The sequence below is a fragment of the Chlamydomonas reinhardtii genome, chromosome 8 (assembly GCF_000002595.2).
Source record: "Chlamydomonas reinhardtii strain CC-503 cw92 mt+ chromosome 8, whole genome shotgun sequence".
Lineage (NCBI taxonomy): Eukaryota > Viridiplantae > Chlorophyta > Chlorophyceae > Chlamydomonadales > Chlamydomonadaceae > Chlamydomonas > Chlamydomonas reinhardtii.
In genome coordinates this window covers 2429997-2456214 of record NC_057011.1, presented here as the reverse complement: position 1 = coordinate 2456214, position 26218 = coordinate 2429997, and the positions used below count along the sequence as shown (strand labels likewise).

At 64.9% G+C, this 26218-nt stretch overlaps 7 protein-coding genes across 8 annotated transcripts; 4 read left to right on the top strand and 3 right to left on the bottom strand.

Moving 5' to 3' along the window:
- Positions 1–15: 15 nt before the first annotated feature.
- On the bottom strand, positions 16–3417 carry CHLRE_08g371700v5 (uncharacterized protein). Its single transcript, XM_043065044.1, has 8 exons — positions 3325–3417; positions 2971–3104; positions 2298–2365; positions 1474–1588; positions 1068–1199; positions 553–632; positions 154–353; positions 16–71 (listed from the first exon to the last, which is right to left on the bottom strand). Exons 1-8 carry the CDS (start codon positions 3384–3386, stop codon positions 56–58), a joined length of 807 nt encoding a protein of 268 aa, XP_042922045.1. The 5' UTR covers positions 3387–3417; the 3' UTR covers positions 16–55.
- Positions 3418–3537: 120 nt separating this feature from the next.
- On the top strand, positions 3538–7536 carry CHLRE_08g371650v5 (uncharacterized protein). Its single transcript, XM_043065043.1, has 7 exons — positions 3538–3802; positions 3893–3936; positions 4034–4129; positions 4448–4510; positions 5576–5675; positions 6037–6248; positions 6495–7536. The coding sequence occupies exons 1-7, from the start codon at positions 3634–3636 to the stop codon at positions 6570–6572; spliced, it is 762 nt and encodes a 253-aa protein (XP_042922044.1). The 5' UTR covers positions 3538–3633; the 3' UTR covers positions 6573–7536.
- A 501-nt stretch (positions 7537–8037) lies between these two features.
- Positions 8038–15873, top strand: CHLRE_08g371600v5 (uncharacterized protein). Its single transcript, XM_043065042.1, has 7 exons — positions 8038–8500; positions 9033–9251; positions 9689–9761; positions 10176–10480; positions 10882–10989; positions 11149–11481; positions 11775–15873. The coding sequence occupies exons 1-7, from the start codon at positions 8408–8410 to the stop codon at positions 14544–14546; spliced, it is 3903 nt and encodes a 1300-aa protein (XP_042922043.1). The 5' UTR covers positions 8038–8407; the 3' UTR covers positions 14547–15873.
- A 34-nt stretch (positions 15874–15907) lies between these two features.
- CHLRE_08g371566v5 (uncharacterized protein) lies at positions 15908–19057 on the bottom strand. The gene is made up of 2 exons (XM_043065041.1): positions 19026–19057; positions 15908–18841 (listed from the first exon to the last, which is right to left on the bottom strand). Exon 2 carries the CDS (start codon positions 18514–18516, stop codon positions 17737–17739), a length of 780 nt encoding a protein of 259 aa, XP_042922042.1. The 5' UTR covers positions 18517–18841; positions 19026–19057; the 3' UTR covers positions 15908–17736.
- Positions 19058–19167: 110 nt separating this feature from the next.
- On the top strand, positions 19168–20793 carry CHLRE_08g371533v5 (uncharacterized protein). Its single transcript, XM_043065040.1, has 3 exons — positions 19168–19215; positions 19278–19364; positions 19737–20793. The coding sequence occupies exons 1-3, from the start codon at positions 19201–19203 to the stop codon at positions 19812–19814; spliced, it is 180 nt and encodes a 59-aa protein (XP_042922041.1). The 5' UTR covers positions 19168–19200; the 3' UTR covers positions 19815–20793.
- A 604-nt stretch (positions 20794–21397) lies between these two features.
- On the top strand, positions 21398–23053 carry CHLRE_08g371500v5 (uncharacterized protein). Its single transcript, XM_043065039.1, has 2 exons — positions 21398–21685; positions 22033–23053. Exons 1-2 carry the CDS (start codon positions 21519–21521, stop codon positions 22427–22429), a joined length of 564 nt encoding a protein of 187 aa, XP_042922040.1. The 5' UTR covers positions 21398–21518; the 3' UTR covers positions 22430–23053.
- A 1-nt stretch (position 23054) lies between these two features.
- CHLRE_08g371450v5 (uncharacterized protein) lies at positions 23055–26133 on the bottom strand. 2 transcript variants are annotated; one of them, XM_043065038.1, is made up of 6 exons: positions 25907–26133; positions 25757–25833; positions 25454–25601; positions 25187–25264; positions 24534–24651; positions 23055–24182 (listed from the first exon to the last, which is right to left on the bottom strand). In XM_043065038.1, the coding sequence occupies exons 1-6, from the start codon at positions 26002–26004 to the stop codon at positions 24123–24125; spliced, it is 579 nt and encodes a 192-aa protein (XP_042922039.1). In that variant the 5' UTR covers positions 26005–26133; the 3' UTR covers positions 23055–24122. The 2 variants fall into 2 exon arrangements, with proteins under 2 accessions (XP_042922039.1, XP_001701294.1); XM_001701242.2 differs by having other exon boundaries at positions 24558–24651.
- Between the last annotated feature and the right edge of the window lie 85 nt (positions 26134–26218).

Sequence of the window (26218 nt, the reverse complement as noted above, 5' to 3'; positions counted from 1 at the left end):
AGGGAGGGCAGCACCACGCCCATCGCCTTATCCGCGCACATGGCCATGAAGTACGTCAGCAGCGTGCGCGGCTGCGTGGGCGCGTGCGTGCCAGCACGACTGGGCCTGCCGGGCCTGCCGCCGCCGCCGCCCTCCTCCTCCTCCCCCTCCAGCTCCTCCTTCTCCCCCTCCGCCCTCACCGCCATGTGCCGGTCCACGATGAGGTACAGCCGCCAGTTGAGCAGCCAGGCGATGTAGCGGCCCTCAGGCAGGCCGCCCGAGTCGCTGCCGCCGCCGCCGCCGCCGCCGCCGCCGCCCAGCAGCGCCACGGCCAGCTGGTCGCCCACCTGGGCCAGACCCTCCTGCCAGGCCTCCTGGGGGCGGCGTATGGGTGTGGGTGTGGTGTGGGTGATGGGTTGGTGTGGGTGGTGGTGTGGGTGGCGTGGGTGGGTTGGGTTTGAAGGATGGTGCGATGGGGTGTGATGGGATTAGAGACGGTGTGTTGCGGTGTGGTGTGGTGTGGTGTGGTGTGTTGCGGTGTGGTGTGCACACATACACGCGCCCTGCCCGCACCTGCAGTAGGTACACGGCCCGGCGGTAGCGCCGCAGTGGCTCGGGAGCCAGTCGCGCCGCGGCGGCCTCACTCAGATCGGCTGGCGGGGTGGGGGGTTACATTCATGATTAATTAAGAAGTGAAGGGGGGGGGGGACCGGGAAGAAGGGAGGCAGGGAGGCAGGCAGGGAGGGTGGGAGGGTTAGGGAGGGTGGCCCAGGTTAGCGGCGCAGGACGTGTCGTATGTGGAATACGCAGCATGCGGGTTGGCGTGCATGGGCCTTTGTGTCGCACGCAAACACGTAACCCATCATGCGCCCCTAAATACAGGTCACTTGTGAACAAAGCAGCTTCGTGTGTAGCCAGCTCCCAGCTCCCTACTCCCCGGTGCCCTGCTGGCGGTTTCCAGCCAGCCAGCCCCCTTTCCCCCACCCCGCCTCGCCTCGCCCCGCCCCCACCCTTAGCTCCCGCCCCCCGCCCCCCACCCTTCGCTCCCGCCCCCCGCCCGCCGCCCCCCGCGCCCCGGCCTCACCCACCCAGCAGGTCCGTGGGCGCGGTGTGGAGCGCCATCCACACGTGGAAGCGCTGCCAGATGTGCTGCAGTGCGGCGCTGGCGGCGGCGTCGGAGCAGCCGCCGCCGCCCGCGTCGAAGGGCGCCATGACCGCGGCTGTGGCGGTTGTGGGGCGGGGAGTTCGATACATGACTGGCTGGCTAGAAGGCGGATACCGATGGTTTCTCGCTCCCTCACCCTCCATCGCCCTCCCTCGCCCTCCCTCGCCCCCTCATACTCGCTCGCGCCGTCGCACTAGCCCCCTCACTCGCACCTGTCCCTACCCCTTCCCTCCTCCCTTTCCCGTCCCCCTGTCCCGTCCCCCGCCCCCCGTCTTTCACTTCCTTAACTAGTCATGAATGTAACCCTCCCCATCACCCCCGTCGCTCACCGTACGCCGCCAGCTCCTGCGCCGCCATGTGCTGCAGCTCCGCCCACACCGCGGCCAGGAAGGCGGCGGCGGCGGCCTGCAGCGGCCCCGGCGCGTCCAGCTCGTCCGACCGCTCCTGTGGTGATAGTGATGGTGATGGTGGTGGTGGTGCTGGTGGTGGTGGTGGTGGTGGTGGTGGTGGTGGTGGTGGTGGTGGTGGTGGTGGTGGTGGTGGTGGTGGTGGTGGTGGTGGTGGTGGTGGTGGTGGTGATGGTGGTGGTGGTGGTGACAATGGTGGTGGTGGTGGTGGCGGTGGTGGTGGTGGTGGTGGTGGTGGTGGTGGTGGTGGTGGTGGTGGTGGTGGTGGTGGTGGTGGTGGTGGTGGTGACAATGGTGGTGGTGGTGGTGGTGGTGGTGGCGGTGGTGGTGGTGGTGGTGGTGGTGGTGGTGGTGGTGGTGGTGGTGGTGGTGGTGGTGGTGGTGACAATGGTGGTGGTGGTGGTGGCGGTGATGGGTGGAGAGGGGGTTTATGGCAGGAGCGGGATTCCAGGCATGGGAAGTGGAAGTTGGGATGGAGCGGCGATGCGGGAAGTTGGAGCGGAGCGGCTTTGCACGGGCACGACACGGAACCGGGTGGGGGTCACGAGCACCCAGCCCAAGGCGCGCTGGATGCGGGTGCGGGAGAGCGTTGGAGTTGTTTCCTGCTGGCACCAGACAGACACGAAGCCTACTCTTTGTTTGCCTTGTGCTCTTTAACACAGAGCCTACTCGGCGTGTTGCACATGTTCATTCCTTGTCACTTGTTCATTCATTTATTCACATCACACACACATCCGCACCCTCACCATGCTGATGAGCTCCCTCGCAGTGGCGGCGCCGCTGGGCTTGAGGTGGGTCAGGGGCCCGCTGCCAGCTGTGGTGGTGTGAGCATCGGGGCCGGGCCGGGGGGAGGGGTGTTTGCACCAGTCCCAATCAGCGAATCAATAAGATACTCGAAAAGCAAGCGCAAGGGTGTGTGCACAAGATATGGTTATGGCGATTTGCTGGGTCCACCACGTAAACACCCGCACTGGCCTATCCCCGTAGACCAGGACAATGTGGGAGCGAGGTCCCCACGCCGTGCCCGCACTGCACTCCCGGACGGAAACCCTGGGAACGCGTGCAACTTCCACCGTGACACCGCATGTCCATGCCGTACACGTGTCCACACCACACGCCGCACGTTCCACTGCGCTAGATCCAAGGGGCTCAGGCCGCATATGTAAACAAAGCCCCGGGTCGGTCCGAGCTCGGAACCGAGGTCGGAGCCGTGCGTTGCTGCCCCACGTGCCGCCGTGCACACACACGGTTTCACATGTAACCGGGCCTCTCCGGGCCTCCGCGCCCCTTCCCGATTTGGGCTATCACATGCTTTGGCCGCCATTGTTGCCGTGGGCGTGAGCGCCACAGGGCTGCAGGCCGAGGGCCTTACGGTCTACGAACCCGCCCGCCACTACCATCGCGGTAATTAGTCCTCACCTTCCCGAAACACGCGCGCCGTGTGCTGCAGGTAGAGGCAGCGGCGCAGCGCTCCCAGGCCTGCTCGCCCCACATTTGTCCACTGAAAGCGCCGGCCCTCCTGAGCGGCGTTGTACTGTACGAGGGTGCCCCGCCTGTGCGCGCATGGCAGGGTAGAACCAATATGTGGGGCCCGGAAAGGGACGATTCGAGGAGGTAGGGCCGACAAGGCTGCAGTATGTATGCGATCTAAGGCTGCTGAGCAAGCCGGCTAGGCAAGAAGGCGAGCGCCAGCAACGGGAAAAGCCTTTCGCCATGCGCAAACGGGCACAGACGGTATGTCGGACGTGTTTCCCTGCTTGCCCAGGTTCTCACAGGTATTTAAGTTGCGTTGTGAGGTCTTCACCCCGGGGCTCGAGCTCTTTGCCGCCGGTCATTTGCTGCTAACCGAGCCGCGGCTTCAACGTATTATGAATGACATTGCAATCTATGATGAATATAACATATAGGCTCAAATGCCCTCCTCTCCAACGCGGCCGAGTGAAATGCATGGAAGACTTTTGCCCAATCGCGTGCCAAGCTGAACAACGCCGAGTTGAGCAAATCCCTTTCATACCCCGCACTCTCTCTAGGACACAAACTACCAACGAACTGTATAGCGGCTGCGTGAACCGCTTCACCAAAATGTCCACGACGTCCCTAGCTCGTGCCGCGCGCTGCACCGGTGCCAGCACCTCCTACAGCGTTTCTCGTAAAGCTGCGGCTGTTCCCCAGTTGCTGAAGCAGCTGGCACGCTTCAACCCAAACCAGCTCAGCAGCTATGCGGGCGTCAAGCTGCTCCTGCCTGTGCAAGGTATGTGTCCACGGATTAGTTTATTATATGCATATGCCCAATTGCCCGGAGATCTCGCTGATGCGCTCGACTGCGGCCACGCAAACACAGGTCGCCGAACGATGCTTCCGCAGGGGTCGGCAGCAGCCCGCAAGGTGCGCTGCTGCAGGGCGCGGTAAAACCTTGCATCTGGGTCTGTGTAAATGTTGAAAGTGCTGACCGCGTCAACGCCTCGGCCCTGTCGGCGTGCAGACGGTCCAAATGTCCTTCCTGGGCGTGGGCGCGCCGGAGGCCATCCTAGTCGCGGTCGTGGCGCTGGTGGTCTTCGGCCCTAAGGGCCTCGCGGACGTGAGTCACGACTAGTCAGAGGAGCCGAGGGGCCGAACGCCTTAAGAGGGGGCTGGATAGGGCGCGCGCGTTGGTTTAAGGGGGCTGGGAGGTGGGCCCTAGGGCCTTGGTGTCGAGGCGACGACAGGGGCCGCCACGGCACGGTACTCGCGCCGAGGTCGGGGCCGCTACCTGCCTCAGCTGTTGCTGAAGAGCATGCATCTTCAGCATGCATCGTGATGGCATTTGCGGCACGTTCTCCCGGGGCCCAATCTCTGCCCACGTCCCGCCTCAAACACCCCCTCCCCCTCGCCCCTCGTGACAACCTTCTTGTCACAGGCCGCCCGCAGCGTGGGCTCGGCGCTGCGCACCTTCCAGCCCACCATCAAGGAGGTAGTGCAGGTGAGGAGTTGAGGACTGAGGAGCTGCGGCTGTAGCAACATCAGGAGGAGGAGGAGGGGAGGCAGGCGGCTGTAGCAGTAGGAGAGGGGTAGGGAAGCAGCAGCACCAGGGGACAGTAGCAGCAAGGGTAAAGCAGCAGGAGCAAAAGGAAAGGCAGTCGCAAGGCGGGGGCTGGGCACACGTGGAGGTGAAGAGGACGGCAGTAGCCGGGTGGTTCGAGGGACGAGCGAAAGGCCGAAGGACAGGGCAAGGGGAATCAGTCAATGGCAGGGGCGCGTGGGAGCAAGGCCGCCGCAAACCCAGTGGCGATGGTGATGGCAATGGGAGAGGCACAGCGCGCACCACGCGTGACGGCTGTGAGGCGGCGCCAGATCCCCTAGCGGCGATGGCCCTGCCAGGGAAGCGAGGGCCCCCATGTGGCGCCCGACGGGCGGCGGGTGGGCAGGCGGCCGGGTAGCCGGCGGCGGCAGCTGGCAGCTGGCGGCAGGCAGCATGCGGCGGGTGCTGGCGCAGGCGTGGCCGCACCTGGCTGCCGGAAACACCGTGCCTTGTGTAGTTCCAGGCGGCGGCGGCGGCAACAGCAGGCGACTGTGGCTGTAGGAGAGGCACCAGTAGCAGCAGTGGCAGGCGGCAGCAGCTGCAGCTGCAGGCGGCGGCAGGCGGCTGTGGCTGCATCGCATCAGCCACTGGCATGCAGCCGGCCCCGGGCCATTGGAGCCGCGGGACAGGGGTGTGGACAGGAGCCGGAGCAGGGGCGGGGCTGGGGGCGGGGCCGGGGGGACGGGCAGTGACAGCCAGCGGCAGCGGCGCCAAGCGGCGCGGAGGGGGCGGGCCAGTGAGGCGCCGGCTGGAGCAGCCGGCCGCCCGCTGCCCCCTGCCCATCCCACCCTTGCCCGCCGCGTCGCGTCGCTGCTGCAGCGCTTCGGCCTTGGATGCGGGCGCCTACTTCACGTGCCAACATGGAGCTCTGATTGCTAATCCAAGAAACCCCGCCTCACCACCACCATGCCTCCCCTCCCCCTCGCCTCCTCCGTGCCCTCCCTCCCTCCCTATCCCCGGCTGCAGGTGAGCCAGGAGCTCAAGGGCACCCTGGAGTCGGAGCTGGGCATCAACGAGCTGCGCGAGGCGGCGCGGCCCGCGCCCCGGCCCGTGTCGGAGGCCACAGGTGGGCGCCACGCAGCAGGCAGCAGCAGCGCAGCAGCGCAGGAGCACAGCGGGTGGGGGGTGCAGCAACAGATTGCAACACAGTGGTTGGGGTGGGGGGCAGATTGCTGCACAGCGGGTGGGGGTGCAGCAGCAGATTGCAACACAGTAGGTTGGGGGCGGCTGTAGGGAGCGGCTGTAGGGAGGGGGCGATGATGCTGTAGAGAGGGGACGATGATGCATTGGGGGGAACGAAGTGCGCAACCACACACGTCGGCCAGGATACGCGCATGGTTATGAATTATGAACCTGCCATCATTTACTGTGTGTCTGTCCGTGTTTCGCGCCACACACGCCCGCACCACAACGCCCTCACATGACAGGTGTGTCGGACACCATGGCTAAGGTGCTGGACCCGGAGATCGAGGCCAAGCGCGCCGCCGCCGCCCAGGCCGCCTGGGGCGCCGCCGGCGCCGCGCCGGCCGCCGCCGAGGCGTCGGCGGCTCCCGCGGCTCCGGCGGCGGCGCCGGCCGCGGCTCCCGCTGCCGCCGCCGCCACCGCGGCTGCCCCCGCGGCGGCCGCCGCCCCTCTCAAGGTGTGTCGTGTGTGAGATCACTTGCGCCCTACGTACAGAACACCACAGTCCACAGCACAACACCCACACGGGCAGGAGCAGGGGCCCACACAAGCATCGCATGCGCTGTGCTGTGTGCGTTCCTTGTGTACTCCTCTACACCTAGACACGCGTCTCTCCTCTCCTCTGTGATGCTCTCCTGACACACACGCAAGACCTGTCAGTCGCCGCGCTTTATGTTTCCTTGTGCTCTTCAACACCTTGCAGGACTTGTCGGCTATGTCCATGGAGGAGCTGGAGGCGGAGCTGGCCCGCCGCCGCGCTTCCTCGGAGAAGCGCGCGTAATGAGCACCAGGACAGCACGCAGGCGCTGCTGCTACTTGCTGCTAATGAAGCAGTTGCAGCTAATGAAATGGAATCAGCTGATGCGGTCCAGACGACATGGGGCATCGGCAGGAGGAGGCGGCAACGGGGGCAAGCGACCGGTATGCCGGGTGCCTTGGCAGACGCCTCCGTGGTGTCTGGACAGGCGGGCGGCGACGATTGTCCTGGGAGAGAGCGGGACATGGGCTTTGCGGAGCTAGGACGGCTCCATCACAGGCGAGGGGTCAGGCCAGGCGGCCGCACACTCTCGGGTTTGGAGCGGAGGCTCGCAGGGGAAGTTTGCGCCGGCGGCGGCGGCGAGCATAGCACTCGGTTGGCGGCGGGTGGCGGGCTGGCGGCGCTTGCTTGGCGTGCTGCGGGCTGCCTGGAGGGCGGAGAGGCCAGGGCGTGGCATACAGGGGAGGGGTTTAGCTATCGTCAGATGTGCGGTACCGCATCGCGCGGGGCCGTTTCGTCCATATGCGGCAAAGGCGCGTTTTGTCGTGAGGCGCCAATCGGCTGCTCGGGGGCGCGCGGGGTGGAGGATGCCTACAGTACCTTGCGTTTACGTTGTTCTATGGAGGCGTGTTGATGGTGTATACGCCACGAACAATTGCGTGGCTTTATCGGGAACATCGGGAAATACGACATACGAGGAAAGTGCATGGGCGCAGTTGGCGCGGAGGAAGAGGAACTGGCAAGCGGGAAAGGCGGGGCTTTGATGGAAGTATTACGGTAGGCGATGGCCGTGCGTGTGTGGACTTGCCGTGGCGCGGAGGTGAGGCCGGTGGCATCGACCCGCATCGACTCGCCACTGAGTGGCCGTGGGCACATAATGCGCCACACACACGTGACACACACTCAGGGGTGCACACGCCCGATTCGTAAGAGGACGCAACAGCCGGGCGCAACAGGGCGGCTGGTCATGGTGTAAGCGCCTGAGAGGCTGACGAGCTGGTAACCTGCACCCGGTGCACCTTCACTAGTGAACGCTCATGTCCGGGTCTGGGCCTCGGCGAGTCGGGGGGGGGGGGCTCCGCCACACAAGGTCGGGCATTGGCCGGCAACTGCCCTGCAGCAGGGGCTGGTGGCCCATCCCGGGGGTGCAATCGCGCACGATCGCGCTTCCTGACTCGCTGGCTCGTGGCGATGTGCGGCTTGTTAGCAGGACTGCTGAGGCATGGAGGCTGGATAACAAGTTGCGGTGAGGCGCCAAAGCCGCCAGAACCAAACTGCCGTAGGGGCTCCCGTACTCTCCCGTCGCCCCGCCCATCTGCGTCAATAGAAGCCTTGGCCTTCTGCGGCTTTGTTAACATGTCGTGGCAAAGTACCAGTGTACTTGTGCATCGAAGTTATTGCTGGCCGACACAGCCGGCCGTCGATTCAAAAGAGAATGTTACAGCTTGGCCAGCCATGCGCGGATTCGAAGCTTGCATCGCCATTTATAGTCACCCGGCCTTCCCACAATAGTCTTACTAGGACATATGAAGTAGAGCCGATCCCAATATGAGCGGGGATGTGCTATTAAGCCGAAGGACGTTTGAGCTATTGGCCTCCCCAAGAGTCTTTATCCTTAAAACAAAATGCTGCTTGCCAATAAATAAAACGTTGCTCTGATGCCGCACAATGCTCCTAGCCTGCAGCCGAGGTTAGAGCAGTCCATTCGCGCTCGGGCCAGGGCTAGGCAGCACGATAACAGCGATGCCTTCTGGGACAAGCACTGCTCTGAATTTTACATGCCAGATGCGGAGTATCGGTGTGCCTTCGTGGGCGTTCGTTTCCCGTTTTCTGGTTCATTCCTTGACAAGCCGCTCGCGATGTCAGCGCACAGCCTGGCAAAACTGTTACAGTACAAGTATGACAGCGGCGTGCTGGACGAGTTCCTCATTTTGGGGCCCACCTACCATGAGGTCAGTCTGGGCAATGTCAAGGTCTACGAAAAGTCAGGGGTCGGTGGCGACTAGTCGCTGCGAGCCCGGAGCGAAGGAGGTGGAGATGCGGGGGAGGGCTACGGGCTGAGCGTCTCTGCAGGCATGGAGAGGCGGGGCAGGGCGGGGGTTGGGGGCAGGGGGCGCGGGGCGACTGCCGGTGTGTGACGGTGACAGTGGCAGTGACCCGCAACCCCAGGCATGCGTGTCTTCACCCATACCTTGATTGCGCCGGCAATGCGCCGCGTTCGCACACGGGAGGGCTTACAGGGGCGGGGAGGGGGGGGAGGTTGCTTGCTGGGGCGTCGGTGGGGAAGGTGCTGCCGTGCTGGTCTGACCGCCCGGCAGCCATCGTGCGGCTCAGGGTGGGCGGTCCCTGCGTTGCCCCCTGCCGCCGCCCTGGGCAAACTCCCTGCCATCCCAACCATTCTAACCATTCCCATCGGCCAGCCAACCCTAACCCACCATCCCGGGGCATGCTCCCCGTCCTCGCCACAACCGCCCGGTCACGCAGTACGACGACGGCGCCGTACGGGTGATCAGCTCCGGCGCCAGCCCGGCCGCCGAGTACACGGTTTTCGACGGTTTCACGCTCGTACAGTACGGCAGGATGCGGGCGGAGTTCGACGGCCCGGGTCCGGGCGAGGGCGGTACGGCGCCAGGCGGCGGCGGTTGGCGGTTGCGGCTGTACAGCTTCGTGGTGTGCGGTTACGAGCTGCTGGTTGACCACTCGGTGAGCAATGTACGGCGATGTACGGCAGGGGTGCGCAGCGGTGGCGCGGTGCGGCGGTGATTGGGGGGTGGGAGTGGGAGGGGAAGGGAAAGGGGAAGGGAGGGAAGGAGGATGGGAGGGGCGGGGTGGAATGCGGTAGGATGGAATGTGGTCGGTGGAACGGGGGGGCAGGGGTGCGCATGTATGCCTGCCCCTCGCCGAGCCCCGATGTGTCGACTTGGGGTGTATGGCGGAGGCCTCTATGTTGTTGGCGGCGGCGGCGGCGGCGGGCGGTCCATGCATACCGGAGGCGGCGGGCGGGCGGACAGGACACGTGTGCCAGGCCACCGACCGCCCCATCGCCGCCTGATGTCCTGCCGCTGCCCCTGCTGCTGCCGCCCCGCCCTGCTGTTGCTGCTGCTGCTGCTGCCGCCGCCGCCCTCCCGGCCCGGCCGCAGGTGCTGCACTCGGAGGTGCACGAGGCGGTCCGTGCGCTGGCGGAGCGGTCGGACGCGCTGGACGTGCTGGCGGGTGCGTGGTTGGGCAGGAGGGCGTGGCCAGGCGTGTGTTGAAGAGCACATGGACAAGGGAGCGCAAAGAGGCGTGTATGTGTGTGTGTGTGTGTGTGTGTGTGTGTGTGTGCGTGTGTGTGTGTGTGTGTGTGTGTGTGCGTGTGTGTGTGTGTGTGTCTTGAAGGGCGAGCACAAGGAAAAACAGTACGCGCAAGACAGCATGTGTATGGGTGTGCCCAGGCGGACCAAAGCAAAGCGACATTAGCCACGACAAACCGGGGAGCCACAAGGACTCGGGAGGGGCAGCGGCCAACAAACAACATGCAAACATTAGACGGGCTGTTCACACCCTTTCCTCGCCATGGCTGACCTGGCTCGTCTTTATGTTTGCCTGCAATCTCAAGCCGGCAGTGTGTGGTGTTGAATGGCACAGGCGAGCTGGGCGTTGCGGCGGCGGGCGCGACGGAGGCGGCGATGGCGGCGGCCGAGGCGGCGGAGGCGGAGGTGGCGGAGGCGGTGGATGAAGCCGCGGACCCTCGCGGCCGGCGGCAGCAGCACCAGCAGCACCAGCAGCACCAGCAGCACCAGCACTGGCAGCAGCAGGGCCCGCAGGAGGGCCGGCGGGCGGCGGCGGCCGCCGGTGGCGGTGCCGGCTCCCGTGCCAGCGCGAGCACCAGCAGCGCCAGTGCCGCCACCGAGACCGCGGCCGAGTGCGCGTGGCTGCTGCTGCAGGCTCAGGTGCGGGTGCAAGCTATCCAACAAACACGGAGACGGGACCTGCGCCGTGCGAGCAATTGGCCGCACGCCAACCCGCCTGATAATGCTGCGACACAACGCAATGCTTAGGCGCCCGCTACCTCGGGCCTGATACACGCTCAGCAAGGAAACACATGTGCCGTAAACGCACGCTATGCGGTGACTGCGAGCCTGCCGGGGAAACGAAGCGAGCGAGCGCCCGCCCATTGCTCTCACTCTCATACAGCACCGTATCCACTGCTGTGTGTGGGGGGGCCCTAGCATCCGCCAACGCGTTCTCCTTACAACACTCACTGTCCCCTGTGTCCCACTGTTCACTCCCTGTCCCCCACTCACTGTTCATACTCACTGCCTCGCTCCCCACCGGCGCCGGCAATCAACAGACCACGCTAGACTCCGCGCGCGCCTGCATGCGCCGCCACCGCTCGCGTCTGGAGGGCTGCCTCGCCTTTGAGTGGACCTACCTACACCGCCTGTTCCTGCGGATGCAGGTGCGTGCAGGGAAAAAAGATGTCGGCTGCATGGTGTGTGTGCATTGCGCGTTGTGCGTTGTGCGGTGCAGTGCGGGCGGGAAGTCAACACTCGAACCCATTAACTCTAAGTTGTTGATGGTGAACGCGTGCCGTGCTTTGGTTCACCTCAATTGACAGTTGGCGGACGCCATGCACGTCGCCGGCGGGTCGCTGCATGTGAGCGAGGAGGCGGTGGAGGCGGCGGAGGCGGCCGCCGCCGCAGGCATGGCGCCGGCGGCGGCGCTGGCGTGGGCCATCACGGCGCAGTCGCAGGCGCGCACGTCACGTGCGCCGCCGCCGCCGCCGCCGGCTGTGTCCTCCTATCCGGCAGCGGTTGCTGCTGGTGCCGCTGGTGCCGCTGGCGGAGGTAGGGGCCGCGCTGGTGGCGGCGGCGGTGGCAGTGGCGGCGGCGGCCCGCCGCTGCTTGCAGACCTTCCAGAGCATCTGGGCACCTCACTTGAACAGTTGCAGGTGGGACCGTGGGAGGGCGAGCGGGCAGTGCGGCTGGGGGTGCTGGGATGTGATTGTCGCCTGCTGCTGTGCTGACCGCAGCCACGCGGTTGCAAGGGTGGCCAGCAGCCTAGACCAGCAAGCTACAACTTTCCTCCTCCACAACTCTATTCAAGTTCGGACCCGCACTATGGTCACCCCCGTGGCCCCCCAACAAACACCAACCACATGGCCGCCGCCGCCGCTGCCTCAACCGCTCATGCCTCAACCGCTGCACTCAATCAACTGCTGCGCCCAACCGCTGCACTCAACAGGCCCGCCACGCGCTGCAGTTGATGGCACTGCAGCAGCTGCACAACCAACAGCGGCGGATCCGGCTAATGGCGTACGGCGGCAGCCGGCAAGGCGGCGCCGTTGGATCCGGATGCAGCAGCTCGGGCCAGGCGGCGGATTCAACTTCCTGGATCGAGGATCCGACCTGCTGGCCGAGGCCCGAAGAGCTGTCGGTTGGCGAGCGGCAGTTGGCACACAGCGTGGCGGGCATTGTGATCCGCCGGGCGTATTTCGAATCCAGCGCTCTCACGGAAACCGTGGATTCCGTGGATTTGACGGATCGCGACCTGGACGAGCTGCTGGGCCTGGATCCAGGGCAGGCGGCGGCGACGCGGTTGCGGCACGCCGGCGGTGCCGGCGGCAGCGGCTTGCGGCCACCGGCGGCGGCCGCCCACGGCGGGCGCGGTGCGGCGGCGGCGGCGCGGCAGCCGCCGCTGGTGCAGGCGATGCAGTTGGCTGTGGCCATTGACCGCGATGCGGCGGTGGAGGAAGCGGTCGAGACGGCGGCGGCGCGGCAGATCCTGGAGCAGTTGCTACAGCCGAGCCTGGGTACAGCCGCCGCCTCCGCCGCCGGCGGTTTGGCATCGGCGGGGCCCATGCTCCGGCGACCGCCATCACTCGCTGCTACAGCCGGCGGCGGCCCCACCGCCGCCGCTCACACCCGTCCGGAGGAGGCGCCAATGCCGCTGCTGCTACTGCCAGCGCCGCGGGCTTCGGCGCAAGCTCACATGGAGCTACAGCCGCCGCGGGTGGAGCTACAGCCGCCGCGGGTGGAGCTACAGCCGCCGCGGGTGGAGCCGCTTCCTCCCGCCGCCGCCGAGGACTGCCCCGGCGTCGGCATGGGCAGCAGACGGCACTGGCAGCCGCAGCCGCAGCCGCAGCCGCAGCCGCAGTCGTCACGGGGCCCTGACACGCCCTTTGACGACCTGGGAAGTAATATCTCAGACATGGCAGACCTGAGAGCCATCCTAGCGGTCGCCGCGCACCGCACCGACTACACCGACGGCGACGGCGGCGACGGCGCCGATGCAGCGGCGGCGTCGCAGTGGCCTGAGCCCAGCAGCTGGCCCAGCCTGCCGGCGGCGGGGGCAAGCAACGGTGGCGGCGGCGGTGGCGGTGGCTGTGGCGGCGGCGGCGGTGGCGGCGGTGGCGGTGGCACTAGATCCAGCGACTACCTGCCAGCGCACCTGCACGCGCAGGGCCACCAGGCGCCGCCACCATTGCCGTACCGAGGCTCCGCACCCGCCACCTACGGCGACGGCGGCGGCGGCGGCGGCGGCGGCGGCGGCTCGCTTTTGGAGGCGGCGGAGCCGGCTCGCAGCACGGGCACCTACATGCCAGCTCCGACGCCCGAATCCGGCACGATGAGTAACGCTGTCACCTGGCCGCCGCCGCCATCGCGCCGCCACCTCGGCGGCGGCGGCGGCGGCGCCGTCACCTCCGGCAAACGGCCGTACGACGCAGTTGCTGCCGCCGCCAGCAGCCACCAGGACTGCTCGTCGGCGGCGGTGGACCAACCGCTCAAACGGGAGTTCCTCCGTGATCGTGACGGCGGTTGTGACGGCGGTCACGTTGAAGGCCGCGGCGGCCCCGCGGCGGGCGGCGACCGGGAGGGTGCTGACGCCCGCCGGTCGCAGCCGGCGTCACGTCCGTCGTCGCCTTTGCGCTCGCACTCGGTTGAGCGCACGCAACACAACCGGCCGGCCGCGAGGAGTGCCGTGGAGCCCGCCGCCGCCTCCGAGCGCTTCGAAACTAGGCACGTGGGCGGCGGCGCTGGCGCTGGGCACGGCGGGCGGGCGGCACTGGTGACGGCGGCGGTGCTGCAGCGCGAGCGTGAACACCTGCGCTTGCAGCAGCAACAACATCAGCAACAACAGCAGCAGCAACAGCAGCAACAGCAGCAACAACAGTTGTCACAGCGGCAGCCGCAGCTGCAGGAGCAAGGCCGTGGCTACAGTCGCGGATCGCCGCAGCTGCAACAGCAGCAGCAGCCGCAGCAGCAACTGCAGCGCTTGCAGCACTTGCAGCACTTGCAGCACTTGCAGGGGCAGCACGACCCCAGCGGGTACAGCCAGGATCCCCGCTGCCACCAGGACTTGTACCAGGACAACCACAACCAACACAACCAACACAACCAACACAACCAACACCAACAAGGACAACAACAACCGCAGCACACCAACGGCAACTACCCGCACAGCGCCAACGAACACCACCCGCATTACATGCGCGGCGGCAACCATGGCAACCACCCCTACCACTCCAACCTCCCCAACCAGCCCAACCAGCAGCCCAACCACTCCACCCACCAACGGCCCAACCACCACACCCACCAGAACCACAACCACCACGGGCCCAACGATCACTCGGCTCCCCTGGCGGACCACGCGGCCCAGCAGCAGGCGCGGCTGCAGCAGGAGGCGCTGCGGGAGCAGCTGCGGCGCCGGCACCTGCTGAGCATGCAAGCAGCGCAGGGCCAGCAACGACAAGGCCACCTACAGCAGCGCCATCAACAGCAGCAGCAGCACGCGCGTTCGGGTGGCGCGTATGGTGGCGGTGCCGCGTTGGCGACGCGGCCGGCGGCAGTCGTGGCGGCCCCTGCAGGCGCCGTGGGCGTAGGGCGCATGCTGCCGCCGGGCGGCGCGAGCGCTGCGGCGGCGGCGGCGCGTGCCGGCGGCGGCTTCGGCCCCAGCCGTGGCGTTGTGGGTGCGGCTGCGGCGCCGCCGCTGCTGCCAGCACGTGGCTCGCACTAGGCCCCAGACCAGCAGCAGCGGATGCAGCCACAGACGCAGCCGCCGCAGACGTGACGTGTGTCGGAGAGCGAGCGCAAGGAAAGGGTAAACATAGTATAATGTATGTTCCAGGACAGCTCCGACAAACTCCCAACTAACTCGTGTACGGCACCCCCAAACCCCTCAGCCGAACAGGAGTTCGGTTGGGTGTCAGCAGCTGCGGCGAGTGGGAGCTGGCAGTTGTGTGGCGGGCCGGCTGGGAAGCTGCCGAGCCAGGGGCATGAACACGGGTCGTTGGCGCGAGTTGGGTAACTCCGTAACTGTACGATGGGAGCTGACAGTTGCGCGGGAAGCCGACTGCGATGCCACAGGAGCGCACGGCAGAGCACAGGAGTCATTGGCGCTAGTCGGCGGTTGCACGAGTGGGAGCTGGTAGCTGCACGCGGAGCCGTTTGGGAAGCCTCGTGTGAGCTGCGTGTAAATTCATATGGGATGCATGGGGCTGCGCTTTTTCCATCAGCTGCATCTGGGCTGCACACGGGGCACACATGACTGCGGTGACGGGAGCATTCTGTCGGCTCTGCCCGATGGCCGTGGTTGGCTGCCGTATTTCTGACCGGAGACATCGCCTGCGGCAGAGTGAGTGAAGCGCGCGGCCGGTGTATGGCTGACGGTGTTGTACGGGACGTGCATCGGTGCTGGTCGTTTGGGCAAGGCAAGGACACGCAGGGCTTGGCTGGGCGTCTTCGTGTGATGGAACACGATGGAACATTATGGCAAGCAATTCGTTTGCGTATCGCACGCCAGTGCGTGCAGACACCCGTGCAGGGCCGGTTCACGGATTCGAGGCGGAATCCCACTTCCGCAATTAAAGCGTTGTGGCAGCAGCAGGCAAAGAGCATCGGGAAGTGTGTGGCGGCGTTGGACACTGCATCTGGGGCGGGCCGTGGCGCTCTGCTGCTGGTGGGCTACGGCGGAGGCACACACGGTAGAGCGGTGTGTGTGTGACCCCAGCTGGTGGGCTGGTGGGTTCCTAGTTTCAGCAGGGATTCATTAATGCGGCCGGCGGTGCACTTCTTACTCACTGGCACAGCTGTGTCCTTAGGCCACATCGTTGTGTGAAATGCACTGGAGAACAACAGACACGACAGACTCCCATGGGGCGGGAGACACAATGAGCAGAGAAAGAAAAGGTTAGCACAACGGCAAAAGGACTTCAACATTACCCGCCACGTGGTGCATTCTTAACTGAGGAAAGCTGTGTTGGTGAATGGTGACAGTATGGGCGGCTGACGCTGCGCTGGAAGGGCCGGCTGCGCTGCGCTGGAAGGGCCTTCCGTGAAAGACTCCCCAGTCCCCACCCCATAAACCACCTGAAATGAAAGCAGGCACTATTACACGCAGGAATGGTTGTGCGGTGGTCTTCTTTGTTGCGCAAGAAATGTATCCTAGAGCCAAAAGACGGCCTCTTGTGCCTGGCCCAACAACTCAATGACATTGGCAAGCCCATCCGGCTGCCAACCAACTCATGACGCACGGCCTAGCCAGCGCATGATGATTGAACAGTGTGCAGACGGCTTATACGACAAAATGTAGTGCCGCAGGTCACCATGCCCTCGCATGTGCGCTCTTCCATGGCTGGGCTGGCCAGATGTCCCTTGAGCACGGCGTCGCAATGTTCGATACATGCGTACACGTCTTGCCTCGCTTTACAGAACGTACGAACTGAGTCGGGACCAAACACTCGTCGCCGCTATGCAGCCAGCACGCCCCGTCCAACCCTGAATCCCTACACACCCCTCACGTGCGCCATCTTTTGCATCAGGATGTCTATGCGCTGATTGTTGATGTTGCCCAGCATGAACCGCAGGCAGGACATGAAGTTGTCCTGCCGTATCTGGCTAACCATGGGCTTGTACGGCTGCAGCAGGCCGTTCACCTGCTCCGCCACCTCCTAGTTCAGGCTCTCCAGTACCCGATACAGCGATAGGTTGTAGGCGTGCGAGCAGCCGGTGTGGTTCTTCCAGTGGAAGCGGTCTACCACAAACAGCATGTCTCGGAAGAACGCTGGGGCACGGTTCAGGCAAACTCGTGCAGGCTACACGCGAAATCATACACAACTATCTCCAGCGCCCGTTCCAAGTCCGACACCATCCAGCTGTACATCTCGTCCCGGCCCTCCAGGCGTGGCAGCACAGAACGAGTAACACACACCGTGCTCACAGAACACCGTGAAGACATCGCCCGTGCGCGGCCCTCGCGCGCAGCAATTGTGGGAGCACGAGGCAGCCACGCCACCATCCAACTCATCAGCGGCCTTCCCCGGCGCGTCCATCTCCGTCGCATACCGTGGACGAGCGCGGCCGAGTAGCCCACAGCAGTGGGCAGACTGTAGGCACTCGCCTGTGACGGCCGACGCCGCACCCTGTTCGGGAAGGCGCGGCCCTCCATCGAACCCGCTACCGCACGTCAGGGACCGCTGGCACAGGTGGCCCATGAAGGCAACAATCGGCAGTATCGATCCTGCCGCCAGGGAGAACAGTGACGCTGCGACCATCACCTGATTCTGCTGCTGTGCTGCCACTGCTGCCCACATCGACGCTGCGCCCACGCATTCAAGTGGAAGTACGCCACCGCCGGCGCAGTGCTGCAATCTACCAGCTGTGCTAGAACCAGACGCTCCGGCGACCCTGGAGGCCCTCCGACGGCCACCGCGGCGCTTGAGATGACGCGAAGCAACCTCACCGTGAGGCCCTGGCGCCGGTCGGCCTCTGGAAGGCCGGCGTCCACTGCGTTCAGTCAGCAGCCGGTGTTTGGTGCTGCTTGACGCTGTCCGCCGCCGCTGCCCAGCCCGCCACCTTCTGTTCATACACGTCCCGGCCATCACCCCGCATGGCGCTGCTGTAGACCCGCAGCGCGACGCGCCATTTCTCCTCGGCACACCAGCACCGCCCCGCGCGCGTATGCTCACGCCGCGGCATGGCGCCGTCTCCAGGTCAGGTCAGGTCAGGTCAGGTCAGGTCGCCTCCGCCAGTAGTGCTGCTGCCTCCGCCAGTAGTGCTGCTGCCTCCGCCAGTAGTGCTACTGCCTCCGCCAGTGCTGCTGCCGCCGCCAGTGCCGCTGCCGCCGCCAGCAGTCGTCGCACACAAGCGCGCGCGGCGTCCGGCCGCAAATGGGGCACACGAACACATGGCAGCGGTCCAGTCGCGCCTCAAACACGCCAAGCAAGCCTGAACAGCGACGTCGAGAACTGAGGGGGCCGCTGCTCGTCACGCGGCAGCGTTGACGCTACCAGGCGGTGCTGCTGCTTCACGTACGCCTCAACGTTGAGGCCCGTGCTCTGGAGCCCCTCGGCGTAGTTGTACATGTGGCGGAGGCTGAAGAAGGACATTCTGCTGTAGCGGAAGAGGCCGTCCTGCACGCCGTCGTACACCACCACGCAGCCAGCGCGGCCGCAGCCGGAGCGCAGCTCGAACAGCCGTGCTTGCTTGGGCCCGATGGTGTCAGGGTCGTACACGGTAGCTAGCCCAGCCTTGTGCGGCGTGTACGGGTGGCCACAACTGCAGCAGCCGCCGCCGGGCATCAGCGGCGACAGCTCCAGCAGATCCCTGCTGTCACTGCCACCGCCGCTGCTACTGCCGCATGCGCCTCCGCCTCCGCCAGCCCCGCCGCCGCACAAAGTCGCGGCCAGCCCTGGGGCGGCGGCCACAGACGACTCCCACTTGGACATGGCGTCGGCGGTCGCTGGGTCGCATGGGTATGGATAGCGCACGGCCGGCGGCGGTGCCAGCACCTCCTCGGCTGGCGCCTCGCTCGTCCGCCGGCAGGCGAGGCAGGCGAGGCCTGAACACCTGGTGCATCTGGTGCACGTGCTGGCACGTAGCGCCGCAGCCACTGCGGCGTCAGCGTAGCTGCTCTGTGCGCGCGCTGCAGGCAACGAACGTGTGGTCCGGCAGCCACACGTAGTCCCCCGAGGGCACAGCACTGTCATCCCCGCGTGCACAGCGAGCCGCGGGGACGTGGACAGGAGGCGCTTGCTCGGGCTTGGGCACCGGCAGGTCCAGGGTGGCAACGTACTGCGCGCGCACGCACCGGTCCACGCACCGGTCCACGCACCGGTCCACGCACCGGTCCACGCACCGGTCCACGCACCGGTCCACGCACCGGTCCACGCACCGGTCCACGCACCGGTCCACGCACCGGTCCACGCACCGGTCCACGCACCGGTCCACGCACCGGTCCACGGCCGCGCCGGCCGTCCTGAAAATGCTGCAGGAGCACACTGGCTGGGGAGCCTGCGCAGGACGCTCCTGGGCCTGTGGGCACACGCCGTTGCGTTGGATGGGCGGGGGCAAACTCTAGTAAAGACCAGGGGGCGTGGGCGAGATACATGCATGCACCACGGCCGAGCTCATGCATGCACCACGGCCGACTGCGCCGGAGTTCTGCCGTGTGTGTCCTGACACAACCCCACAGCACGCCCAAACCGCACCCACCCACCTGTATGCGCATTTAAGGGCCCGCAAAGCTACGGGAATGTCCTGCGCGGCACCTCAGTGGCGAGCGCGGCAGCTGCGGGTGGAAATCAGGTACGCGTCCGGCGCCGGTGATGAGAACCGTTTTGCATGTAATTGGATTTCGTTACAAGCAGGAGTCGGCGAGTGACCAGGACGCGATGACGTCGCTCGTGGCGGTCACCGCAGCGCGACTGCCGCCGCGACTGTTGCGGGTGCCGCCGTGGAGGCCGCTCAGAAGTTCACGGAGGCTGCCAAGACTGCGGAGGCTGCCACGGCCAACGCGGAGGCGGCCAAGGCCGACGCGGAGGCCGCTAAGAAGCAGGTGGGTAGCACCAGGGTTCTGGCACAGGGTTCTGAGTCACGACCAACGAAAATGCGTTTTCGTGGCAGCCTCCGCGGTCTTGGCAGCCTCCGTGAACTTCTGAGCGGCCTCCACGGCGGCACTCGCAACAGTCGCGGCGGCACACGCTGCGGTGACCGCCAAGAGCGACGTCATCGCGTCCTAGTCACTCGCCGACTCCTGCTTGTAACGAAATCCAATTACATGCAAAACGGTTCTCATCACCGGCGCGGGACGCGTACCTGATTTCCACCCGCAGCTGCCGCGCTCGCCACTGAGGTGCCGCGCAGAACATTCTCGTAGCTTTGCGGGCCCTTAAATGCGCATACAGGCATTCTGCGACCGGCCGCGCAGGGCTGGAGGGAGCTGGCCTGGACGCGAGAAGATTGCAGCGACAGCATACTGTACATTGAATGGGATACTGTGCGCTAATACTTTGTTAATGGCTTATGTATTAGCGCAGCAAAGCAGTCGGCAGTGACAGTTGGCTCACAGGCTTTTCCGGCGATGGGACCCCGCGTAGGGGACAATGCCGTGGGACAACGCGTAGGGCATGCACGATGGGCTGTGAGGGGCTGTAAGGACTGCGGCCACTCAGCAGGCAGGAACATAAAAATGGGGGGGGTGCAAGGATGGTTGGAAAAGCGGTACAGGATGCACTGAAGACTGCAGACGAAGTCGTTACCACATGAGGGGCCGTGGGGGGGGACTGTGCGCATTCGGTGGTACATGGGAGACAGGAGGGACGTTCCACAGTGCTAGTGCTGGCCTCTGCCGGTAGCCGGTCTGGCGTCTGGCGGCCCCGTCACCGCTGTGGCGGTGGCGGTGGCGGTGGCGGTGGCCCCGGTGCGGCATTGGGCCTGCTGGGACCAGGGTCCGCCGGGGGAGGTCGCTCCTGACCCGACCCTTAGAGTGCATTCGAAGGAGAGCGTGTAGCGCCAGGGGACAGGGGAGGGGGACCATGAGGAGTTGACGGACAGTTGGTCGAAGAAAAGCGTGCAGGGCCAGGGGAGGGGGGAGGCGGACCAGGGGAGGTGACGGGCAGAGATCCTTGAGGCATGAGGACTTCAGTACGGTGCTCGTCACAGTGGTACCTGCCTGTGTGTCGGCCCTGTACTTGGGGCCTTATCGTTCGGGGACTGACTCTTCTCGTAATGTCGCATTCATGTCGTTGCAAATGTCAGGGAAGCGTTTCACCATGGAGCCGCAAGGGAGCCGCGCTTTCCTTCGAATAGCAGCCACCAGAGGTAAACAGGGGAGGCTCCCCTGGAGGCAACCTGGGCTACTTTGGATCCGGCCACCGTTCAAAAAGGGGGGATTTCCGCAAGGGCTGAAAGTGCTCCTAAGAGTGTTGGGTTGGGAGTGTTGGGTTGGGAATGTGTTTAGGTGGGCGCCTTCGTCTCAATCGTCCTCTACATGCCCATGGGCCGAAAACCTCCGCCTCATCAGCTGCACCCTACGGGAATTCGCCAACCTGCCTGAACCTTGTCCCATCGCACGCCCAACACTCCTAAAGGTTTCGGAGGAGCCTGCCCGTACGGGGGTTCTTAGGGGCACGTAGAGGTGCCCCCGACATTGAAATGGGCACCGACCGCCCTGCGCTTCAAGCATGCGCCACGGCTGGCCCAATTACCGTATCACCCCTTCCTGACACGGTCTCCATCGCCGACACATCGGGATGGGCCCCGAACACCAGCCCTGCGCCTCAAGCATGCGCCAAGCTCTCCCCTGGCGCCAAAGCTGGCTCAAATCGTGTCACACATTCACACCCTCCCGACACGTTCCCCATCGCCGACAACTGTGGCGCTCATTCTAAAACCGGTCCCACATACCTTGTGTGTGTGTGTGTGCGGGGGGGGGGGGGGTTCAGAGGAAAACATGGCGTGACAAGGGTGCGAATCAGTCGGCGCCAGCGTGCCGCCTGTGCCAGCAAGATTGAAGGCCCCGCCGTGCATCGAGAATGAACAGCGCATGTCTTGCATCCTTTAAGCGCTAATACATGTTGTCTTGGTGACCTCATGAACCGACCGGTCGTGCCACGTTCGCTTAGTGTCCGCTCCGCAAGCCAACATTCTACATTTGCCCTGAATTTCGGCATGCCCGACCATGCCACACGCTAGTCCTGCTGCAAGAACCATGGGCATACTAAATGCAGTGTTCTACGTGCATGGCTCGCTCGGCATGCTCGCGGGCGTCCTGCTGTGGGCTACACGCGGCCGGTTCCTGGTCCCTCGCGCAACAAGCGCAGTGACGCTGGCGACGGACGCATTTGCGGGCGCAATCTTCACACTCGGTCTCATCGGGTAAGACACAGCTCGCAATGCAGCTGTACGCTACCTCCCCGTACCGGGGACCGGCTTCGTAGGTTGCGCCGGGGCCAGTGCCCCAGCGGGCCTGCCGTTTGCTGCCAGTCACGGCCTCGGGGCCCCGTACCCGCTGCCCAAGTGCCTGCGCACCCAATCCCCTGTGCCTGTCATCTCCCGGCACCCAACCATCTGCACGAGGCAAGCATGTAGCTAACTTGTGGCTCCGCCTCGCCCTGTCCGTGTGCGTGTGCGTGTGCGTGTGCGTGTGCGTGTGCGTGTGCGTGTGCGTGTGCGTGTGCGTGTGCATGTGTATGTGCATGTGTATGTGCGTGTGCCCCACCCAGGGCGCTGGTGGCGCGTCTGCCCCCCGGCGACGCCGGCAAGCGCCGCGCGGCTGCGGCCTTCGCGCTGTACCACGGGTCCGTGGTGTTCGGCTCGGCGCGGGCGGCGCTGCGGGAGGCCCGGAGGCGGCGAGGCCGCGATGGCGCCGGCGGAGGTGCGGCGTGTGGGGCCTTGGGTGGTGCTGGTGGTGCAGGTGCGGCTGGAGCGGGTGGTGGTGGTGGGAGCGCGGCCGATGGCGCCAGGAAGGCCCCGGAAAGGGAGGCAGCAGAGGAGGTGGTGGTGGAGGAGGAGGAGGTGCCGGTGCAGACGGGGCTGGGCAGTACGGTGCCACACGTGGTGGTGGGCGTGTGGTTCCTGGCCTGGCTGACGCGCACGGGCGCACAAGGGCGCGGCGCGTGACGACGTGGTTGCAAGCAGGGGAGGGTTATAAGGGTTATAAGCAGGGGAGTGTTCCAAGAAGTTCTGAGTTCTGAGCGGCTTTGTGGCAGGTGCGGTGGTACAGGGTGATGGGCCTTAGGTTGGCATGGTCCCGTAGTGTGCAGCGCGATTCCAGACCTCAACATTCAACTAATCAAGTTGTGACGTCAATGCAAGAGCGCGCGGAGCGGGTGAAGAGTGGAGCAGTCATGCAATGGGTGCACGAAATTGAAGTACGGTACGGGTGCGGCTGGGTGCGGCTGTGCGTAACGCTGTTCGGTACTGTGTGACATCGCATGCGAGGGCATCGGACAGGCGCAATGGAAAGTTCTGCTACCGTATTGTGCGCAGGCCCGGCTCCGATGGAACAGAGCCGGGGCAGGCAGCTACGCCAACCTTGCCAACGAGCACTGTGCACCGGCTGAACTGAGTCAACTGACAAGCTATCTAGCTGAGCGGGGGTAAGATGAAGCCGGCTGGATGTGATGCGGCTGAGCGGGGGTGATTGCTCAGACGTCGCCAGACCACCTGGCTGGCACCCCCGGTAGTGGCAGGCGGTAGTGTTGAGCCAAGACGGCACCTGGGCGGAAGCGCAGGCGGACCAAATGCCTCAGATTGTTTCACACCATATCAGCCGGCCCGCCAGGGGTGAGTCTGTGTGGTGCTATCGCCTTGGCCGGGCGCCCGGAGCGTGAGGAATGCGCGTCAGCAAAACATCGACACAACCTGCCAGCTACCGTCGGTACAGTAACAGCGCGCGAACGACGCACCAATGCCTTGTCCCTTCTTGCTACGCATTTATGTGGGCACGGGTGGGAGCCACACACATCGGGACTACGCTTTCCTGCCCCTTGCCATGTTCCATCACGAGCCGGCCCGCCAGGGCCCGCCGCCATCTGCCCGCGCTGCGGTGCAATGGTCGCTGCCTCTGGGGTGTCGCTGCGAGCGGCGCCGCAGCCCGCCAATCCGTCACCCGCACCTGGCGAATGCCAAAAACAATTGTGAACTAAAAACACAGCGACACGCGCAGCAGCCTGCGCGCTTCTCGCATTGAAACGTCCGGTCATTACTGTCATCGCACCATGCCCGACTGCCCAGCACACGCCGTCCTGTGCACGGCGGTCCTGCTCCACATCGCGGCCGTCCATCCGCGCCTTGCCCTCCGGCCCCGCCACTAACGCCCTGCACCCGCTTTTTTGTATGTCTTTCCCTCTTTCCCTGCTGAACCCCTCTCGCCCACTAGCCCAGAACACCATTACAAATATACATGCAACATCCACAGCCTGAGTGTCCATACAACCACGCGGAGGGCGTCTTTGAACGACGCCACACGCTCGCGTCACGACTCATTCCGCGCGTGGCGTGCGGCGTCCCCCGAGCAAGCGAAGCGCCCAACCGCCATTGGGCTGATGAGCAGGTCACGCGCTGCTTTTTCTGCTGCTGCGGGCAGCCACACACAGCCGGCCACGCCGCTTCCAGCCCTCCTCCTCGTGGCGCGGGCGCTGCCGCCGCAGCCGCTTCAGGCCGTGCGCCGGGCTTCGCACAGCCCTTCCTCCACCCTCCCTTGACCTGAATCGCCTTGCGCCACATGGGCCGCTGCCTCCGCCTCCTCCGCTCCTTCCAGTCCTCCATACTCCCCAGCGTGCCGGCTCCTGCAGCCGCTACGGCTGCTGCTTTACTTGAGCAGCGAGCGCGCCAGGTGCTCCTTTGCGGATGCCAGCGCCTTGGAGAATGTCTGTGCGGGCACAGTCCAGAGAGAAAGGTGCCAGAGGTGCAGCTTAACAACATGAGCAATATGCCTTGCAACCCCATACCTCGCACACCTCTGCACGCTCGTTCAATGCACCGTTCCACCGCATTTCCGGCGTCTCCTGCCCTCCCATTTCAAAGTTGCCCCGCATACCCAGGGCTCCCCTCCCCTGCCCTCCCTTGCCACCCTGCAGCCGCCGCCACTCCCTGTCCATGCCCCGTGCAACCCCATTCAGCAATTCTGCAACTCGCGCCCCCTGACGGCTCCCTCCCAATCTCTTCGTCCCGGTCCATCCCGACGCCCTCCCAACCCTTCCCAGCCCCCACCCAGTCCCACCTCCAGGCCCGTCTCCAGCCCCACCTGCTCCGTGATGGGCACGGGCGCCTGCTCGCCGTCCGCGCCGCGCATGGTTACCCGCGAGGCAATCATGGCCGGCTCCGTCTCCAGGATAATGCTGCGGGCGAGCGAGGGAGTGAGAGGCGGCAATGGTATTGTCGGCGGTTGCCTCGGTATGCATACAGATGAATGCATTAGGATGCGTACAGATGAACGCATACGGATGCACAGCAACCGCCTCACAAAAGCGGTGGCTTTGGGCTCTGTACAACGTGATCGCTCCTGGGCGGGACACGCAGCTCCCCAGTCGCCCCCTCCTACCCAGCTCCTGAACTATAGCATAGCCTGAAACGTTAACCTGGCCCCCGCCTAACCAGGTCCCGAGCTGAAGCCACGGACTGTGAGCTCAGCTCGAGCCCACACCACCAGCACAGCGGGCGCCGGCACACGCTGTGCTGTCCCGCTGCGGACACCCGGTACCTGGTACACCCACCCCACCCTCGTTTGCCCCTGCGCTACGACACGTCGCCCCGGCCATGGTCAGGGCCTCTACATGGCTGCTGCCAGTGCCAGTTGTATTGCCACCGGTCACTGGACTGCTTCAGCGATAACCACATTCCCTGGGGGCGACAGGAAACCGTCCACAGACGCACCCGCCGTCCACAATCTCATCCATGGCCAGCAGCACCAGGTCCAGGTTTTCAAGCACCGTCTTCTTCTCCACTTGTTGTCTGCAGCGATAACAAAGAAGAACACAACGGGTCAAGCGTAAAAGAAAACGATTGAGGACTTCGGGCATAATGAGCTACGCGTTGTAAGCAGCGCGTGGGTAAAAGCGTGCTCCCTGGCAGCTGCCCAGCCCCCGCCATGGCTGTTGCTGCCCCCAGCGCTTGTTTTCCTCCACGAGCGCCCGCTCGCACCTCAAGAGGATGGTCACCGACTCGTAGAACGCTTGTAGCACGGTGTAGAGAATCAGCTCGTTCTCATCCAGGCTGCCCGTCACGTAGAACATCAGGTCGCCAATGTACTTGTACACGACCACGACGTTGTCAAACATGATAATCTCAGCTGCAGGCACACCCAAGAGCCACGAGTCAGCATAAATTCCTTGCCTGGCAACTGCCCTGGGCCCAACCCGCGAGTTGATCTCCGTTGCGCAACCCTGTCCTCGCTGCCCTCTTGCTGCTACACACTCCAGCAACATTCTTTGCGTTCCATCTCACCCTCCGCGCGCGCATTGGTCCGGCTGGTCTTGTTCCACAGCGCCTTCTCAAAGCTGGCCTGGCTCGCGACCGTGGACCTGCAGTATTTTATTCCCCAGACGTCTCAGCTATGCCTTGGAACTCTGAGGAGCAACGTAGGGCTAGCCTCACCACTCTGGCGTGTAATACTTGACGGCGATGCGCTTGCCCTCCGAGTCAAGCAGCAGCAGGTTCTTAACGATTGGAAGAGTCGGATCGATGCCTGCCATTTTAGCTGTCAGAGCCCACGCTGGGCTGGTTAACGCAGCTGTGACGACAAGTTCAGTCGCGGTTGGAAAGGACAAGACAAAAAAGCCTCTAGCTCTATTATACTGTGTCAGGGGAAATAATTGTTGGAGTGGGCATAGCAGAATATTGCTGGGACAGCCTTGGGAACAGTCGAACAGAAGGGCGACAGCGATGAGGACTCCTTCACACGATGGC

What these genes read in the sequence shown, in the direction of transcription:
- CHLRE_08g371500v5 (XM_043065039.1), top strand. Translation starts at nt 21,519, where the DNA reads ATGGGCATACTAAATGCAGTGTTCTACGTGCATGGCTCGCTCGGCATG. An exon ending in TTCACACTCGGTCTCATCGG is followed by an intron (nt 21,686 to 22,032) that starts GTAAGACACAGC and finishes TGCCCCACCCAG; the next exon opens with GGCGCTGGTGGCGCGTCTGC.
- CHLRE_08g371650v5 (XM_043065043.1), top strand. Translation starts at nt 3,634, where the DNA reads ATGTCCACGACGTCCCTAGCTCGTGCCGCGCGCTGCACCGGTGCCAGC. An exon ending in GCCCTAAGGGCCTCGCGGAC is followed by an intron (nt 4,130 to 4,447) that starts GTGAGTCACGAC and finishes TTCTTGTCACAG; the next exon opens with GCCGCCCGCAGCGTGGGCTC. An exon ending in CGGCCGCCGCCCCTCTCAAG is followed by an intron (nt 6,249 to 6,494) that starts GTGTGTCGTGTG and finishes AACACCTTGCAG; the next exon opens with GACTTGTCGGCTATGTCCAT.
- CHLRE_08g371700v5 (XM_043065044.1), bottom strand. Translation starts at nt 3,386, where the DNA reads ATGACCGGCGGCAAAGAGCTCGAGCCCCGGGGTGAAGACCTCACAACG. An exon ending in CGAGGGAGCTCATCAGCATG is followed by an intron (nt 1,589 to 2,297) that starts GTGAGGGTGCGG and finishes CTATCACCACAG; the next exon opens with GAGCGGTCGGACGAGCTGGA. An exon ending in GCAGGAGCTGGCGGCGTACG is followed by an intron (nt 1,200 to 1,473) that starts GTGAGCGACGGG and finishes CAACCGCCACAG; the next exon opens with CCGCGGTCATGGCGCCCTTC.
- CHLRE_08g371533v5 (XM_043065040.1), top strand. An exon ending in CGGAGGCCGCTAAGAAGCAG is followed by an intron (nt 19,365 to 19,736) that starts GTGGGTAGCACC and finishes CCGGCCGCGCAG; the next exon opens with GGCTGGAGGGAGCTGGCCTG.
- CHLRE_08g371566v5 (XM_043065041.1), bottom strand. Translation starts at nt 18,516, where the DNA reads ATGACAGTGCTGTGCCCTCGGGGGACTACGTGTGGCTGCCGGACCACA.
- CHLRE_08g371600v5 (XM_043065042.1), top strand. Translation starts at nt 8,408, where the DNA reads ATGTCAGCGCACAGCCTGGCAAAACTGTTACAGTACAAGTATGACAGC. An exon ending in TGGGGCCCACCTACCATGAG is followed by an intron (nt 8,501 to 9,032) that starts GTCAGTCTGGGC and finishes CCGGTCACGCAG; the next exon opens with TACGACGACGGCGCCGTACG. An exon ending in CGCGCTGGACGTGCTGGCGG is followed by an intron (nt 9,762 to 10,175) that starts GTGCGTGGTTGG and finishes TGAATGGCACAG; the next exon opens with GCGAGCTGGGCGTTGCGGCG.
- CHLRE_08g371450v5 (XM_043065038.1), bottom strand. Translation starts at nt 26,004, where the DNA reads ATGGCAGGCATCGATCCGACTCTTCCAATCGTTAAGAACCTGCTGCTG. An exon ending in GATGAGATTGTGGACGGCGG is followed by an intron (nt 24,652 to 25,186) that starts GTGCGTCTGTGG and finishes GCTCGCCCGCAG; the next exon opens with CATTATCCTGGAGACGGAGC. An exon ending in GGCTGGAGACGGGCCTGGAG is followed by an intron (nt 24,183 to 24,533) that starts GTGGGACTGGGT and finishes GTGCCCGCACAG; the next exon opens with ACATTCTCCAAGGCGCTGGC.